The sequence below is a fragment of the Rhinoraja longicauda genome, chromosome 24 (assembly GCF_053455715.1).
Source record: "Rhinoraja longicauda isolate Sanriku21f chromosome 24, sRhiLon1.1, whole genome shotgun sequence".
NCBI classification, from domain to species: domain Eukaryota; kingdom Metazoa; phylum Chordata; class Chondrichthyes; order Rajiformes; family Arhynchobatidae; genus Rhinoraja; species Rhinoraja longicauda.
In genome coordinates, this window is record NC_135976.1 from 16019734 (window position 1) to 16039064 (window position 19331).

General features: G+C 43.2%; 1 protein-coding gene across 2 annotated transcripts in view; it reads right to left on the reverse strand.

Moving 5' to 3' along the window:
* The window catches only part of LOC144605439 (uncharacterized), a 54157-nt gene that overhangs the window by 21525 nt on the left and 13301 nt on the right, over positions 1–19331 (reverse strand). For both annotated transcript variants that reach the window (XM_078420701.1, XM_078420700.1), the window contains exons 4-5: positions 18756–18809; positions 10320–10370 (exon numbers count right to left, since the gene is read on the reverse strand). In XM_078420701.1, the coding sequence (XP_078276827.1) occupies positions 10320–10370; positions 18756–18809 (105 nt within the window). The remainder of the gene's footprint in view (positions 1–10319; positions 10371–18755; positions 18810–19331) is intronic.

The following is a 19331-nucleotide window of genomic DNA, read 5'->3' on the forward strand; positions in this document are numbered from 1 at the left end:
ACTCCTTTTCTCCAGAGATGCTGCCTGACCCACTGAGTTACTCCAGTACTTTGTGTCAACCATCGGTATCAACCAGCATCTGCAGCTTCTTCCTATACATTCTAAAGAGTGAAGTCTGAAGAAGGGTACAGACCCGAAACGTCACCTATTCCTTTTCTCCAGAGATGCTGCCTGACCTGTTGAGTTACTCCAGCACTTTGTGTCTATCGTCGGTATAAACCAGCATCTGCAGTTCCTTCCTACACATGTTAAAGACTGCAACAGCTAAAGATACAACAACTCAGCGCCCTTAATCTATTGACATGTCCCCAACCCAAGTGGTAAGTTAAACAAATTGGCACCTCACAAACAGATCACTGAAGCTAAAGCCGTCAATGTGAACTGAGGCTGTTTTACTTTGCTGTATGATCCAGCATCAGCCGACAGCCTATTTTCAACATTCCCTCAAGTCCTCTTAATAATTAATTTGAGCTTTCAGCAGGACAGGATATAATCGTGAGCGGCATTACTCATGTGCAGGGATCTCCCACCCACATTGAACAACTGATGATAAAGAAACACACCACAGCCCAGGTTTACAAATGCAGGCAGTTCCCATTGAGATTCGCAGTGTGTGTGTCAGTATTTAAACTCTCTTCGCAATAACAGTATGGTGAAGAAAAAATTATACTCATGGTAAAATCCAGGCACTTCAGAAATTCCTGATTTCTGTTCACGACATTGACACTGAAGGGAAACGAATATGTGATCATTGGCTCTAACCAGCATTTCTTTTGCCAGAAAGATTTATTAAGAAGATTCCTAGAGTAAAACATTGAAATGCTTAACGGCAGTGCCAGATTCAAAGTAAACCTTTGTGGAAAACAGATGAGTCAACGTCGAATGTGACTCTGAGTCAGCACTGCCACTTCCTGCTTGGAACAGTGACAGGAAATTGGATGCAGAGAGTTTACTGAATGAAAACAGGACATACAGTAAGGTCAATGGTCAAGTGCTCAGTGAAGTACCCAGGACTTAAAAGCAGAGCTACAGCTGTTAAACTGTGTTAATGCCAAAAAATGACACTTTTCTTAGTTTGCACTGGATGGCACAGTGGTGCAGCTGGTAGCGCTGCTCGTGACCCAAGTTGAATCCTGACCTCAGGTGCTGTCTGTGTGGAGTTTGCTTGTTCTCACTGTGACCGTATGGGTTTCCTCTGGGTGCTCCTGTTTCCTCCCCCACATCCCAAAGATGTGTAGGTTTGTAGGTTAATTGGCCCCCTGGTGTGTACATTGCCCCTGGTGTGTAAGGAGTGGATGGCTTTGGCAAATTGTAAATTGTCCCTTGAGTAAGATAGTGCTGGTGTACAGGGTGATCGCTGGTCGGCGTGGAATCGGTGGGCCAAAGGCCCTTTTTTTCCGCACTGTATCTCTAAAGTCTAAAGCAAAGTCTAAAGTATATAATGTTCCTATCATTTAAAAATCTCATGACTGTAAAACACGTGTCTAAAGATAGACACAAAGCGATGGAGTAATGAGTCAGGCAGCAGGAAAGGATAGGTGGTATTTCAGATCGGGATCCTTCTTCAGAGTATTATGCTGACAACAAAGGAAATATCACAACAAAACTGAAACACTGAACTCCAAATACTTACAAATTAGTAAATAGAATTTTAAATTTATAGTAAATAGAATTTTTAAAATGTATACAGTGGCTATTGTCTTTTTATGAAATATGAAAATTAGCCATTTACTTGAGTATTTACATATTTCTGCTGTTCCAAAAGGACAAAGTACCTCGGATTTGGAGTGCCTTATACCTACCTATTTTTCTGAACAGGTTACACACGCTTAATTATTGGATGCACATTTAAAATAATTGGCAGGGGATTCAATTATATCGAAACTAACGTAAAATTAAAATCCTACTGCTTAATACATACCCTTTGTTTTATTTAGAAACCCGTCACCATTGTTTAACAAAGACTTATCATCTAATAAAAGGATAATTTTATAGAAGTGACACTCCCTGTTGACTCCCTGGGAGGTTATGTACGATCCTGGAAATCTACTCTCTACAATTTACTGTCACTAGTAGGGCGGCACAGCGCCAAAGACCCGGGTTCCATCCTGACAACAATAAACAATAGGTGCAGGAGGAGGCCATTCGGCCCTTCGAGCCAGCACCGCCATTCAATGAGATCATAGCTGATCATTCTCAATCAGTACCCCGTTCCTGCCTTCTCCCCATACCCCCTGACTCCGCTATCCTTAAGAGCTCTATCTAGCTCTCTCTCTTGAATGCATTCAGAGAATTGGCCTCCACTGCCTTCTGAGGCAGAGAATTCCACAGATTCACAACTCTCTGACTGAAAAAGTTTTTCCTCATCTCCGTTCTAAATGGCCTACCCCTTATTCTTAAACTGTGGCCCCTTGTTCTGGACTCCCCCAACATTGGGAACATGTTTCCTGCCTCTAACGTGTGCTGTCTGTACAGAGTTTGCATATTCTCCACGTGACCGAGTGTGTTTTCTCTGCGTTTCCTCCCACATTCCAAAGACGTGCAGGTTTGTAGGTTCGCTTGCTTATGTAAATTGTGACTAGTGTGTAGGATAGAACCAATGTGAACAGGAGATCGCTGGTCGGTGCGGACTTGGTGGGTCGAAGGGCCTGTTTCCATGTTGTATCTCTAAAACTAAAGTAAAAGGTGTGATTCTATTCACTGGTCGAACCTGTTGTGAATTTATATTTTCTTACCACAATGTTATGTAAAACCCAAAGCTAGGATCAATGCACCCATTTTATTTAAAAAAGAGTCGTAATTAAACATGATGCAAGCAGATTTTCCTCCCATGTGCACAGACAGTCTCCTGTCTCAAAACATGCAACATCAGAGTACTTGATGAAAGCTTCTCCGAGATCTTTGGTTTCCTCCCACACTCCAAAGATGTACAGGATTGTAGGTTAATTGGCTTGGTATATATGTAAATTGTCCCTAATGTGTGTGGATAGTGTAAATGTGCGGGGATCGCTGGTCGGTGCGGACTCGGTGGGCTGAAGGGCCTGTTTCAGTGCTGTATCTCTAAACTAAACAAAGTGCCATTACTGAAAACATTTACTATATAATCCGAGGTCCTTTAAATAAAATGTTTGAGAGTTTTCAGTTAATTTAGTGCCACAGTATGTCCCAGGTTTCTCTTACCATGTTCTGTGCTAATGTTCAGTTTAGTCTTTGCAAAATTTGCTTTTGTACGCCGTATCTAAAATACAAATGGTGCCATATAGGATACACATGTGGCTTTGGTTATAGAGAGTTCATGTCCCACAACACTCAGAGTTTGAGAGTTTTCTGGGTTGGCACAAAAGCAAGAGACAGTTCCTTCCAACTTTTTTTTCCAAATAATAAAAGCTGTTACTTTTTATTTCACATAATCCTTCCCGTCTGCATATAAATACACAAAAGAGGAGAAAAAATTATGATTTGTGCTATTTCATTTTTGTCTCATGTAGGAATATTTTAGTTTGATCAAAACCAATGTAGAAAAAGGAGAGATATTCTGTGCCAAATGTAAGAAGTGGAAATACTAATAAAGAGCAAGCAAAGTGCTTTTGGATGACTGCCCACAGTTCAGAGTGAGTAAGACACCCAATTTATTTTGTGGTGAGTTTGAGGAAATGGGAACCCTTATGACTAATGGGTGACTCGCACAGGAAACAGGAAGAAATTCTGATTGGGATCAGATTCACACCACAATGTTGACCACCAGCTCAAAAATCCAACAACCCCCATGAGAAAGAATAAGGAGCAAGTCTTAAACCAACAAATTTTAAATAAACTATCCTTGCTGTACTGCAGCATAATGGAAGCTTTAGCAGATATATTTTATGAAAATGCATTGATTTTTAATTTTAAAAAAAACATTCTTATTATGTTGAAGGTAAACACAAAATGCTGGAGTAACAGCGGGTCAGGCAGCATCTCAGGAGAGAAGGAATGGGTGAGTCGGATTTTCACGTTGCACACCGACCCAGCACAGACCTATTTGCACTTTATTCTGTTTTAACTGTTTCTAATTTTGTTTCTCTGGGTTGTCTAAATTTCTGTTGATTACCTAATTAATTTATTGCATCGTATGGAAGTCGCATTAACAATCTCGTTGTACCCCTGTACAATGACAATAAAGATATATTGTATTGTATTGTATTGTGACGTTTCGGGTCGAGACCCTTCTTCAGACTGATGAATTGTGTTATATGTTATTATGTTATAGGAGCAGAATTAGGCCATTTGGCCCATCACCACTCCACCATTCAATCACAGCTGATCTATCTTTCCCTTCAACCTCATTCTCCTGCCTTCGCGCCATATCCCCCTGACACCCTTACTCTCAAGAATCTGTCAATCTGCACCTTAAAAATACCCAATGACGGCCTCCACAGCCGTCTGTGGCACTGAATTCCACAGGTTCACCACCATCTGACTAAATAAATTCTTCCACATCTCCTTTTATTTTGAGGCTACAGTCGCTGGTCCTAGACCCGCCCACTTGTGGAAACATCCTCCCCACATCTATTATTAGTTTATTTAATTGATTAACACAAAAATGACCTGTAATTTTGCACTGATAGTGTCTGAGCTGGATGTGCTCTCAATTTATGCTTCATGAACCATAGGTAAATGGAAGTAGACTGTCATTGGAAGTGGTAACGAAGCTCATCTCCACAACTCGTTTCATCAGAGTAGATTCAGTCAGGAAGCCTGCTGGAGATGTTCAGAATGATGAGGAAATAGAGAAAATGCACCTGGTAGGGTATGTACGAGAGGAAATCAAAAATATATATTTGGTAGGGTATTCAGAAGACAAATTCTAAGATCGCCGGCAAAGCCAAGAAGAGCAAGTTAAGAGAACAGTCATGGAAGCAGAATTTAAAAGAGCTTTTAAATTTAAGAATAGGGATAAATAGGGAAAGGAAAGTTAATCGCAAAGTTTAGTTTTAGTTGAGTTTATTATTGTCACGTGTATTGAGGTACAGTGAAAAGCTTTTTATTGCGTGCTATGCAGTCAAAGAAAAGACCATACATGCTTACTGATACAGGATAACATTTTGTGGAAAATAAAGTACAATAAAGTCCGATTAAAGATAGTTCAAAGGTCTCCAATGAGGTAGATGGAAGGTCAGGACCACACTCTAGCTGGTGAGAGGACAGTTCAGCTGCCTGATAACAGCTGGGAAGAAACAGCTGAAGAAAGGAGAGAGGAATGGGAACAAACACTTTGCTTTGTCAGTGAACCAGCAGAGCAATAATGAACAAGTCTTCTGTGCTACAAAATTCTTTAAATTCCATGATTCTTCATTGAACTACAGTATATTAGTTTTTGCAGCAATAGTGGGAGATTAAAATTACTCAATGCAATTGCAACGTTAAACAATTGCTCAGAAGAAGCCTGTATATATCTGTTGGACAGTTACAGTGCGGAAACAGGCCCTTTGAGTCCACATAGACCAGCGATCACCCATACATTAACTCTATCCTACACACTAGGGGCAATTTACAGAAGCCAAATAACCTACAAACCCACACGTCTTTGGAATGTGGGAGGAAACCGGAGCACCCGGAGAAAACCCACGTGTTCACAGGGAGAACGTACAAACTCCATACAGACAGCACCCGTAGTCAGGATCGAACCAGTGTCTCTGGCGCTGAAAGGCAGCAACTCTATCGCTGCACCACTGTGCCGCTGAGTCAGGCTAATATTTCCCTTTGTCTTCAGGGAACACCTGGTAACTTCAGAGTCCAAGTGTGTTTTGTGAACTACGGCTCAACGGCACAGTGGTGCAGCTGGGAGAGCTGCTGCCTCTGAGTGCCAGAGACCCGGGTTAGATTCTGACGTTGGGTGTTGTCTTGTGGAGTTTGCACATTCTCCCTGTGACCACGTGGGTTTTCTCCGGTTTCCTCCCACAACCCAAAGACATGTGGGTATGCAGGTAAATTGGCCTCTGTAAATTATCCCTAGTGTGTAGGGAGTGGATGAGAGAATGGGATAACATAGAACTAGTGTGAACGGGTAATCGATTGGTTGGCGTGCACTTGGTAGGCCGAAGGGCCTGTTTCCGTGCTGTATCTCCAAACAAGCAAACTAATCAAATCAATCTATTCTGCAGATGTACTCATCCTGAAACTCTGAGGACTGCCCGACAGTGCAGCACGATCATCACAGGCTACGATTTGCCAGAGGGCTATAATTCAGTTACTTCCTAAAAAACATTCCTCACCATTTTGTGGTTGCTGATTAGCTTGCTAGTGGAGAGTAAGATCATTGTGTTTTGAGTTAGCAGCACAGTAGCAGAACAGGAATTTGAAGCTGCTTTATTTACAAAGAATGCTAGCTGTAAAGGACAGTTAAGAATAATACTATGCATTATGCAGAGGATCACAAACATTTTTTTGCAACTGTTACTTTGAACATTGTCCTACATATGCCACATCTATGAGTTTGGGGGCAAAATTGATTCATGAATTGGCAAGGGAATCGTAGTTCTTAGTAATTTGGTTCCATTGCAGGCGGTAAGCCAAACTTGTGGTGCCCACCTCAGTTACATGATTTCACCATGCAGCTGACACTAACAATGATGTTGGATGATATCACTTTAACCGTTTACTTTATTAAATGAGAGATTCCAATTCCCTTTTAGGAAACGGGGCTTCCCCTCCTCCATTATAGATGAGGCTCTCACTAGGGTCCCTTCTACATCCCGCAGCTCCGCTCTTGCTCCCCCTCCCCCCACTCGCAACAAGGACAGAATCCCCCTCGTTCTCACCTTCCACCCCACCAGCCAGCAGATCCAACAAATCATCCACCAACATTTCCGTCACCTACAACGGGACCCCACCACTGGCCATATCTTCCCATCCCCTCCCCTCTCTGTGTTCCGCAGAGACCGTTCCCTCCGTAACTCCCTGGTCCACTCGTCCCTTCCTACCCAAACCACCCCAACCCCGGGCACTTTCCCCTGCAACCGCACGAGATGCAACACCTGCCCCTTTACCTCCCCCCTCAACTCCATCCAAGGACCCAAACAGTCTTTCCAGGTGAGACAAAGGTTCACCTGCACCTCCTCCAACCTCATCTATTGCATCCGCTGCTCTAGATGTCAACTTATTTACATCGGCGAAACCAAGCGCAGGCTCGGCAATCGCTTCGCTCAACACCTGCGCTCGGTCCGCATTAACCAAACTGATCACCCGGTGGCCGAGCACTCCAACTCCCCCTCCCATTCCCAGTCTGACCTTTCTGTCATGGGCCTCCTCCAGTGCCATAGTGAGGCCCACCGGAAATTGGAGGAACAGCACCTCATATTTCACCTGGGCAGTTAACAGCCCAGTGGTATGAATATCGACTTCTCCAACTTTAGATAGTTCCTCTGTCCCTCCCGTCCCCTCCTCCTTCCCAGATCTCTATCTTCCTGTCTCCACCTACATCCTTCCTTTGTCCCGCCCCCCTGACATCAGTCTGAAGAAGGGTCTCGACCCGAAACGTCACCCATTCCTTCTCTCCTGAGATGCTGCCTGACCTGCTGAGTTACTCCAGCATTTTGTGAATAACCCTTTCCCTTTTGACTGACTCTCAGTCTAAAGAAGGGTCTCGACCCCAAACATGGCCTATTCCTTTTCTCCAGAGATGCTGCCCATCCCGCAGTTTCTCCAGCATTTTGTGTCTATCTTCGGTTTAAACCAGCATCTGCAGTTCCATCCCCATTGTCTCCCCATCCCACTTAACCCTTACCCCATATTTTTCTTCCGATTTCCACGTTGCAGATGCAGGATGTAGCTTTTACCAGTCCCTGACCACAATCCTGTCCATCTTTGTATGTGTGCATCAGGTGCTGTTTTGAACCAAAATGATGCTCATCATACTTACAATGGAACCAAATGTTGCAGCTAACAATTCCTTTGTGCAAAAATCAATCAACATATTCAGAGCCAGGGATTCGTTTAAGATAATGAAAATTCAAGTTAATTAGTAGGCATATTTAAAGCAGAATGATCCAGAAGCATTGAATTAAGCAAACTTAAATCAGTCGACCTCAATTAATTGTCAGCTAGAGGTGACATTTGTTTAAATCAAGCTAACCATTCCATTAATCTTACAGCAGCTTTTACATTTTCCGTAAATGGCAGATGTGTGATAAGCCAGGCAGACAGATCACAACATAGTCATAGAGTGATACAGCGTGGAAACAGGCCCTTCGGCCCAACTTGTCCACACCGGCCAACATGACACTAGTCTCACCTGCCTGCATTTGGTCCATATCCTTCCAAACCTGTCCTATCCATGTATCCATGTCTAACTGTTTTCTTATTCATTGGGAAAGTTAGCCCTCAGATTCCTATTAAAACTTTTCCCCTTCACTTTAAACCTATGTCCTCTGGTCCTCGATTCCCCTACTATGGACAAGAGACTCTGTGCATCTATCCGATCTATTCCTCTCATGATTTTATACACCTCTATAAGATCACCCCTCATCCTCCTGCGCTCCAAGGAAGAGTCCTTAAGATTTAAACATGTAATAAATAACCTAATCAAATGCATATGCATAACAGGTGGCATTGTATTGAGATTTTGCTTACATACAATATCACCTGGACCCCCTGCAGTTCGCTTGCCAAGCAAAGATAGGGGTTGAGGACGCCATCATCTACCTGCTCCATCGTTCCTATGCTCACCTGGATAAGCCAAGAAGCATTGTGAGAGTCATGTTTATTGACTTCTTCAGTGCTTTTAACACGATCTGGCCTGCACTGCTAAGGAGCAAAGTGACGAAGATGCGGGTGGATGCTCCAATGGTGTCCTCGATCACCAACTACCTGACTGGACGACCACAATATGTCAGGCTACAGAACTGTGTCTTGGACATGGTGGTGAGCAACACAGGGCCCCGCAGGGAACGGTCCTCTCTCCTTTCCTGTTTACCATCTACTCCTCGGTCTAACTCTGCCTCCTGCCACCTGCAGAAGTTTTCAGATGACTGCAATTGTGGGCTGCATCAGTGAGGGGAGGGAAGGTGAATACAGAGGTATAGTTAACGACTTTGTTGAGTGGTGTGGGCTGAATCACCTGCAGCTCAACACCGACTAGACTAAGGAGTTGGCGGCAGACTTTAGGAGGAGAGGAACACCTCTGTCCCCTGCCTCCATCAACAGTGTGAATGTGCAGTTTATCAGGGAGTACAAATATCTGGGAGTGTACCTGGACAGTAAACTGGACTGGTCCAGGAATGCTGTACCAGAAGGGACAGAGCCACTTGTAAATTTTGAGAAGGCTCCGCTCCTTCAACGTCTGCAGAGATGCTGCAGATGTTCTACCAATCGGTGGTAGCAGTGCCATCTTCTTCGCTGCCTTGTGCTGGGGCAGCAGGGCGAAGGCTGTGGATGCCAAGGGGATCAACCAACTCGTCAGGAAGGTTCGCTCCGTCCTGGGGGCGGAGTTGGATTCTTTGGAGGTGGTCTTATCATATCATATCATATCATATCATATCATATATATACAGCCGGAAACAGGCCTTTTCGGCCCTCCATGTCCGTGCCGCCCAGTGATCCCCGTACATTAACACTATCCTACACCCACTAGGGACAATTTTTACATTTACCCAGCCAATTAACCTACATACCTGTACGTCTTTGGAGTGTGGGAGGAAACCGAAGATCTCGGAGAAAACCCACGCAGGTCACGGGGAGAACGTACAAACTCCTTACAGTGCAGCACCCGTAGTCAGGATCGAACCTGAGTCTCAGGCGCTGCATTCGCTGTAAAGCAGCAACTTGGAGGGGACTGCGGAGCATCCTGGCCCATACAGCTCCCCCCTCCATGACACACTGGTCAAACTGAGGAGTACCTTCAGCAACAGACTGGTTCCACCAAGATACAGGACAGAACTCTACAGGAGATCCTTCTTCCCTGTGGCTATCAAACTTTACAACTCCTCCCCCTTCTGTCGTGGGGTAGACTGAGACTGACCACTCCCCCCACATCTCCTCAATCTTTGCACATCCCTAAAGCCTTACCACTCATCACTTTATTTATGTTTCTGTTTTTTATGTTTTTTATGACTGTTGGCAAATTAATTTCCCTCCTGGGATAAATAAACATCTATCGTATCGTATCATATCGTATATCAATATTCTACATGCAATAGAAAATTAGTTTTGGAAGTTTAGCATTAATTTTACATGGTTTTGAGAAACCAACAATACCCAAATGGAGTTAAAATTACATTTTAAACACAACAAAATGCTGTTAGTGTGGAAATGTACCTACGTATAAAAGAAGAGTTCCTTACCCTTTTTCTTGGTCTCCCTCTAGGCCTTTTTGCTCCTGTGGTTTCTGCTTTCTGGAATTTCCATGGAAAAAAATAGTTAACATGCAAACTCATAAAGGTGTAACTTATGTTTGTCAATGTATTCATTCTTCACAAAGCCGTGACTGAGGTAGCTCTAACTTACAAACTAGAGATGAATTGATTTCAAGATATTCAGGGAATCCGAGTAGATATGGAGATGGTGCAGAGAAATTCCGTTGAGACTGCCGTTCAGCCAAGGTCTTGACAAATGGTGAATCCTATGCCTCTACCTGGTAGCCAAATGCTTTAACTTCATAAAATGTGCTGAATATATTCAGAATATATATCTGAAGGGTCGCGACCCAAAACATCACTTGGCCATGTCCACTAGAGATGCTGCCTGATCCACTGAATTCACTTTGAACTTTAGAGATACAGCGTGGAAATAGGCCCTTCGGCCCACCGAGTCCGCACCGACCAGCATTCACAACATGCGCTAGCACTATCCTACACACTAGGGACTATTTAGAGAAGTTTAAAAGGCGGCACGGTGATGCAGCAGTAGAGTTGCTGCCTTACAGCACTTGCAGCGCCGGCAACCCAGGTTCGATCCTGACTACGGATGCTGTCTGTACGGAGTTTGCACGTTCTCCCCGTGACCTGCGTGGGTTTTCTCGGGAGATCTTCGGTTTCCTCCCACACTCCAAAGACGTACAGGTTTCTAGGTTAATTGGCTTGGTATACGTGTAAATTGTCCCTAGTGTGTGTCGGATAGTGTTAATGTGCGGGGATCGCTGTAGGTGCGGACTCGGTGGGCCAAAGGCCATGTTTCCGTGCTGTATCGCCAAAACTAAAAACTAAATACAAAAGTCGATTAACCTACAAACCAGCACATCTTTGGGATGTGGGAGGAAACCAGAGAAAACCCACAGGGTGAACATCCAATCTCCGTACAGACAACATCAGTAGTCAGGATCGAACCCGGGTCTCTGGCACTGTACGGCAGCAACTCTACCGCTGCGCCACTGTGTCGCACCGTTGTTTCTTCATGTATCTGTACACCATGGATGGCTGTATTGTCTTTCCCTTTGCTCACTGGTTAGCATGCAACAAAACCTTTTCACTGTACCTACACATGCCAACAAGCTAAACTAAATTAAACTTGGTAGCCACTTGGGAGTTACTCCAGCACATTGTGGTCCTTTTGTAAACCAGCATCTGCAGTTCCTTGTGTCCCCCATGTTGCTCAGTTCCAATTTCAATAAAAATTACAACTATTTCAAACCAATTTTAAATGCAAACATTGTATTTGTCCTCATTGATCAAGTCTTCTTTTAATTCTAAATGTGTGTGGTACAAAAATCAAAGCTAATTAACAAAATTTGTCCCACTGCAAACCACAAGCAGGAAAACCAAAGCATATTGCAGCTTTCTGTGGGTTATCAAACTGGGTCACTAGTAAGATTAAGATAACAAATTTGCCATTACTACAATATATCCCAGCATAAAAACAAAATTATCAGACATCTCGATCATAAAGTCTATCTTGCAATCAATGTGGATCTCTTAAAAGTTAATTACTTATAATTTAATAGCGTTCATCGTCTTTGAAGTTAGGGGTGGCTGTTATTAGACCTTATCCTATTCAATTATAATCATTATATGGATAATTTAAAATCCAATGAGTAGCATTAATGCTCACCCTCAATTTCAAACGATATACATTTAACATTCCGACGTAGCAAAGTATCCAACATTTCTAAACGCTTTAAATTAGACAATTAGTAGTGGTCTGCGGTGATGTTTAGTTAAATTTAGAGCTGCAGCACGGAAATTGGCCCTTCGGCTCATCGAGTTCACGCTGACCATCAATAATCACCCATTTGCACTAGTTACTATGTTATCCCACTTTCGCATCCACTCTTTACACATTTGCCAGAGACCCGGGTTCAATCCTGACCAGCAGTGTTGTCTATGTGGAGTTTGCACATTCTCCCCGTGACTGCGTGGGTTTGTAGGTTAATTGGCCCTCTGTAACCCTTCACATCTTTGGGGTGTGGAGGAAACTGAAGCACCTGGAGGAAACCCACAGTCCCAGGGAGGACATGCAAACTCCACACAGACAGTACTCAAAGTGTGATGGGTGCTGCTTCTTCCTGACCGAGGAAATTTAAGAAGAAACTGGGCAAGGACGAGGGTGGGAGAGAGAACAAAGTACAAAATGAGCCCCATGGATCGTGAAAGTAGGAAAATGCAGCACCTTTATCTCTTGAAGGAATCACTGCAGGTCTCCATTTCGGTATACACACCAAGGGGGACCCTGGGATGGCAGGACTTTCATATGAAGAAAGAGTGGATAGACTCGGCTTGTACTCGCTGGAATTTAGAAGATTGAGGGGGGATCTTATAGAAACTTACAAAATTCTTAAGGGGTTGGACAGGCTAGATGCAGGAAGATTGTTCCCGATGTTGGGGAAGTCCAGAACAAGGGGTCATAGTTTAAGAATAAGGGGGAAGTCTTTTATGACCGAGATGAGAGCGTTTTTTTTCACACAGAGAGTGGTGAATCTGTGGAATTCTCTGCCACAGAAGGTAGTTGAGGCCAGTTCATTGGCTGTATTTAAGAGGGAGTTAGATGTGGCCCTTGTGGCTAAAGGGATCAGGGGGTATGGAGATAAGGCAGGTACGGGATACTGAGTTGGATGATCAGCCATGATCATATTGAATGGCGAATGGCCTACTCCTGCACCTATTCTCTATGTTTCTAAAAAGCAGCCTGCCTTAGACTAATGCATACCAGAAATTAAAGTATATATGTTTGTCACTGCTGTTGTTGTTACTTTAGTTTAATTTAGTTTAGTTTAGATAGATTTCATAACCAGCATGGGGCAGCACAGTGGCGCAGTGGTAGAGATGCTGCCTCACAGCACCTGAGACCCGAGGGGGGGTGAAGAACTGGAGGTGAGAAAAGACCAGGACCAATGGGGCAGGCAAGAGGTGACCTCAGGCAGAGTGGTGCCTGGTGGGCCCATGGTTGGCTAGGGAAGGTGTGATCGCAAAAGCAATACAATGTGGTGAACAGTGGGACTGGTTAAACGACTTGGGTGGAGGAAGGGGGGTCAAGGGGGGAGGGGAGAGGAGTGTTTGTAGAAGTTACTTAAAATTAGAAAATTCAACGTTCATTTAATTTTTCAGACCAGATATAAAGAACACCTCCAAGAAAAGCATAGATTATTTTTAGGAAAAGATGCAGCGTAGTCAGCTTGATAGGGTGAAGGTGTCAATGACTACATTATCAACTGGAGCTGTGGGAAATGTGATCTTTATTGTGACTGACCGCAGCCTAGCTGTGCCTTTTCCGACTGACAACCTTATAAAATATTCACACCCTTTCTTTTAAAAGACTAAATATTTTCCGTTCATATCGGCAAAGGGCAGAGCTGAATGCTTCTGGGAAACGAGAGAAGAATTGCACCTTACTAAATTACACCACCACACAGGGCGAACGAAAAAAATCTCTGGCCTTTTAAAAGGTGCCTCTCCTGTTCTTTTTATTAAAACAGTCCCTTTCAAAAGAGAGATGCAAGGGACTGGTTTACAAAAAAAAGACGCAAAGTGCTGGTGTAACTCAGCGGATCAGGCAACATCTCTGGAGAACATGGATAAGCGATGTTTCATGTCAGGACTCTTTCAGACCCGGAAAATTGCCTATCCATGCTCTCCAGAGATACTGCTTGACTCGTTGAGTTACTCCAGCACTTCTACGCAAGATTCTAGCAGCTACAGTTCGTTGTGTGTCTCTCTCTCTCAGAAGGACCTAGGTCCATTTACCCTGCATTCAAAGATGTCTCCCAATCTTTCCCAGTATCTTATTCAAGGTTTTTAGACTTGGTGGATATCCAGTAGGGCATGCTAATAGTGTCCTCTCGAGCTTAAATGGTGCATTGTATCCTCTCCAATTCCCTCATGACTTCCCCCCAGACCTCTTGAAGGTACCTCTCAATCCTTTGAATGCCAGGTACAGGTGGAACATTGCCCCTCTCTTGGAATTCATTAAGGATATCTTCAGAAGAAGCATTTCCTGCTAATATCCTTTGTAGAGGACACAAGTGCTGGAGGAGCTCTGCACGTCAGGCAACATATGTGGAGGGAATGGACAGAATGTTTTGGGTTGGGACCTCTATACACACTCCCCTCCCCATCCCCTCTCTACCCCCAACCCGTTTCTCCACCAAAAAGCTGTTAACCAGCTCCACAACTTGCAACAATATATCCCTCGTAGGATAACACCATCCCAGCCCGAAAGATTGGTCTATTAGGGAACCTTCCTACCTGACGTAATCTGTCACTGGCCCTGATTTGTCTTGTTTTTTTCTTGCTTCCAGTCTCTTCCCCTCACCCCCCCCCCCCCCCCCTTAAATGTCACCTATCCATTTTCTCCAAAGATGCTGCCTGACCCGCTGAGTTACTCCAGCATTTTGTATCCATCTATGGTTATTCTTGAGTAGAGCTGTGATATTGCAGACACCATTTTAAGATTCTCAATTACCAAACATGCCTATGCAATGAAACAACCTGCTACCTGTGCAAATAACAGAACAAGGATTTGAGTAATAACCTGAAACCACGAGACATTGTAATTCCTGGGATGGGGTAAGGGGATTTGTTAAGGTCTTGCTGCTCAAGCAATGCAAAACATTATTTTGTTTTAAAATGTGATGTAACCTTTGTTTATTCCAAAGGTTGACACAAAATGCTGGATTGACTCAGTGGGTCAGGCAGCATCTCTGGACAACACTGATAGATGATGTTTTGGGTTGAGCTCTTTATCTATTTTCTCCAGAGATGCTGCCTGACCCGCTGAATTGCTCCAGCATTTTGTGTTAATCTTTACATTATTTTGTTTTGTGTATCTCCTATTTGAAGACTCCAGTCCACAGGGCATGAACAACATTCTTCTAGTTCAGCAAGTTGATTTTTGGTATTTTGTTTACTCGATCATTCTGCATAGAATCTATCAGATGGAAAAATAGAGAGCGGTTAAAAAAAAAAACTCTTCTTCCTGGTTATCCCAGTCACACATCCTCAATGGCTAGCTTCCCTTCTCAAAGGCTGGTTTAGACTTTAGACTTTAGAGAAATAATGTGGAAACAGGCCCTTCGGCCCACCAAGTCTGTGCCAACCAGCGATCACCCTGTACACCAACACAATCCTACACACTCGGGACAATTTACAATTTAGTTCTGTTATAAATCAATAGTTGTGTTCCTATTACAGAAAACTGTGCAATAAAAACAATTGTGTCAATGGGGGAAAGGGGGTTAAGGATCTATAGTGTCAGACTCACAGTAACAAACCCCCCCCCCCCCCCCCCCCCAACAGAATTTTCAGAAATTAAAGGTCTTTTTAATAGGTTTTTAGTTCATTTTTGTTACTGCAAGTTCGGGGAAATGGGACCCTTAGATGGGGCATCTTGGTCAGCATGGACCAAGGCGGACAGTTGGACCGAAGGGCCTGTTTCCATGCTGTATGAATCTGTGACTATAAGCTGTTGCTCAATGTGGGCTTCAATGGATGACATTTGTCTCTCCAAGCCAAATCCCCTGTAGAGTTCAGGGTACAAAACCATAGGGGAACTGAACTTTTGGATTTCTGATTTCTCCAAGTGAGATGTGAGGCCACGATATAATCTGTTCTCGAGTTGATGCAACACATCCACTGGAGGTATCCCAGAATCCTGGCCAACATAATGGCCCCTCCAGCAACACTAAAAACAAATTTTCTGGCCATTACAACGATTCCGTTTGTAAAAGGCTGCAGTGAGTAAATTAAGTAATAAACCTAAACTAAAGCTGTTATATTTCCTGCCTATTCACTAAATGCACTTTAACTGCACCTTGCTATAATGTACAATGAAAAGCACTTTATAAATTCAAATCTTTCTTTGAATTTTATTTTATTCTCTTCAAAGACCGCATATTGATGGAAACTATTCAGATGCAAGAGATTCCCAAGAACCACACAAAGACACAATATGCTGGAGTAACTCAGAGGGTCAGGCAGCGTCTCTGGAGAACTTGGGTAGGTGCCTTTTGGGTCGGGACGTCTGAAGAAAGGTGACGTTTTAAATCGGGACCTATCTGTGTTACCCAGAGATACTGCTTGACCCACTAAGTTCATTCTAGCACTTTGTGCCTTTTTTAGTAGACTGGTATCTGCAGTACATTGTTTCCCCAAGAACAATGTCCGTTGTTTTAGTTTAGTTTAGTTTACAGCATGGAAACAGGCCCTTTGGCCCACCAAGGGACAATTTACAGAAGCCAATTAACCCGCAAACCTGTACATCTTTGGGATGTGGGAGGAAACCGGAGCACCCGGAGAAAACCCACATGTTCACAGGGAACACGTCCAAACCACACAGACAGCATCCGTAGTCATGATCGAACCCACGTCTCTGGCGCTGTAAGGCAGCAACTCTACCGTTGCTCCACTGTGCTGCCCTTGTAGACACAATCTCTATCGGAGCCGCTAAAAGTAAATTGAATTCTTCTAGTAATGCAGGTAAATCTCCACATGCAAAATCCGCCACAAATATGTTTGTCCAACATCCCTACACTCTGTATTGAAAATAAGTGTCGGAGTCACAGAGGCTAATGCAGGGGCTCGGTGAATTCTCCAAGTCCTAAAATCATAAAAGTCTGATTTTTATTATTTACGTAGATCACTTCCAGCCAGGTTATGACAGATCTGAGACAACTGGCCTCTGAGACAAGAATTACTGCTCTTGGTCATTATTTTGTGACTGATGTAGATGAGCGCACCTGAACAAGAAGGTTCAATTCCAACTCCCACCCTCCACCCCGTCCATCCACAAAGTGTCACGGTCAAACCTCTCATGAATAAAGACACAAAAATCTGGAGCAACTCGGTGGCTCAAGCAACACCTCCGGAGAAAAGGAATAGGTGACGTTTCCACTATTCTTTTTCTCCAGAGATGCTGCCTGACCCGCTGAGTTACTCCATCTTTATTTGTCTATCTTCGGTTTACACCAACACCTGCAGTTACTTCCTGCACTCTCATGAATAAAGACATTTTAAAATTTTGAAAAAATGAAGACCACTGCTCATAGTACCATTTTCCAACAAACAGTCAACACCTTAAAGACAGAGGCGTTATTAAAAAAAAAGACAGGTTAAAGACAGGTTTTTAAATACAAAAATAGAATGACAGATCTAGTTTTGCATACAATGAAACAGTCTCTCCTCATATTTTTAATCAACTGAAAACCATTTTCTTTTTTTTTTTAATTTGCAAAAGAAACGTCTTAATGTTTCCTCCCATTTTTTAAATGGCTAATAGAAACAAAATACAAAGTGCAGAGGGAGAAGTGGGGGGAAAGAAACTAAAAGAATTAACGCACTTTCTTGAACAAAAAAAGTATAAGAGGTTAGGTTTGAAGGAAATAACATTTTAAATGAAAAGTTAGGACTTAAAGAAGAGAATAAGACACCAGATTAAGTGAAAGTAGTGTTAAAAATAATTTGTGTTAGGTCATTCAATTGAAAGTACAATAATAAAAATTGCTTGTGATGTTACAGAACTTCAGTACTTTTAATTTGGGGTGCTATTCCCAGTATTAGAATCCTTGCGGCTGAAAATAAGATAACTATTAGTTTAGGAAAACAGGAATTTCTCTAGATATGTGGGCGATTCTGGAGTGTAAACGTTTAACACACGTTCTTGGCTTACACTATTCCCCAAATATCTAATATTCCCGCAGAATTTTCAACGAATTGCAAATGTTTATTTGTCTAAATAAAAAAAAGGTCAATTAGTTTTTCCAAATATCACCTCTAGTTCATCTCACTGAAATTTATTATACATTAAAGGAAAAGAAAAATCGCCAGACAAGTTGAGTTAACTGCACTTATATTCTTTGCCAAATAAAATATGAGTCTTCCTCCCTCTCTACCTATAGTCCTTCTTCTGGCTTCACAATTTGCACCTCTTCAATCCTTTTATCTCACAGCTTCTGTTTTAAATTCTGCCCCTTTTGTTCTGACCATTTGCCTCCCTCCCTCTCCTCCTAGCTTGTGTCTACCATGCTTCGTCCTGCCTCTCCTCTCTTCCAGCTTTCTTTTCCCACCTACAATTGGTCTGAAGAAGGGTCCCAACCTGAAACGTAACCTGCTGCCTGACCTCTTGAGTTACTTTGTGTCCTTCAAAATTTGAGTCTCAATGTCACAACATATGGATTTATAATTCTAGTGAAAAATAAATAATGTAATGCGTTATGAAACAATTAATGCCAATGTAGTTTTTCCTCAAGAGGAATCTATCTCTTGATGCCTTGCCCATCTCCTCAAGGCACAACTTCCAACACATGGTCATGGTATAACCTAGCTCTATGTACAATATTCAAAGCTTTGGCCTACCTGTTTTTTAGGTCTACCTCTGGGCTTCGTTCCTCCTGCAGCACCACCCGATTTCTGGAAAAGAATCAAGAGTCAAGAGTGTTCTAATGTCATATGTCCTGAAAAAGAACAATTAAATTCTGCTCCCATAGCCGACTTCCGAGGCCGACTTTGCGGCCCGGTATCTCGGCCCCCTGGTGGACAGTTCCAGTGCCGTTGGACTCTGTTGATCTGGCAAAGCGGATAATCCAGGAAGGCTCTGGAACCAAGGATGCTGGAAAATTGGCTGTTGACCTGTAGATATAAACATTTGAAACATGGATGATGGACATGAAAGAAGAAGAAGGAGAACAAACAATAATAGTGCAAAGTCAAAAATAATGGCCCGAGTCAATGTAGTTCGAAGCCTATTTGTGGGTTGTAGTGTTTAATACCTTAATGGCTGTAAGGGAGGTGGTGCTCCTGAGCCTGGACCTGGACGTTACAGGGTTCAGGTGCCTACACTTTCTTCCCAATGGCAAGAGTGAAATGAGAGTGTGGCCTGGGTGGTAGGGGCCTCTGATAATGCTGGCTGCCTTTTTGAGGCAGTGACTACTG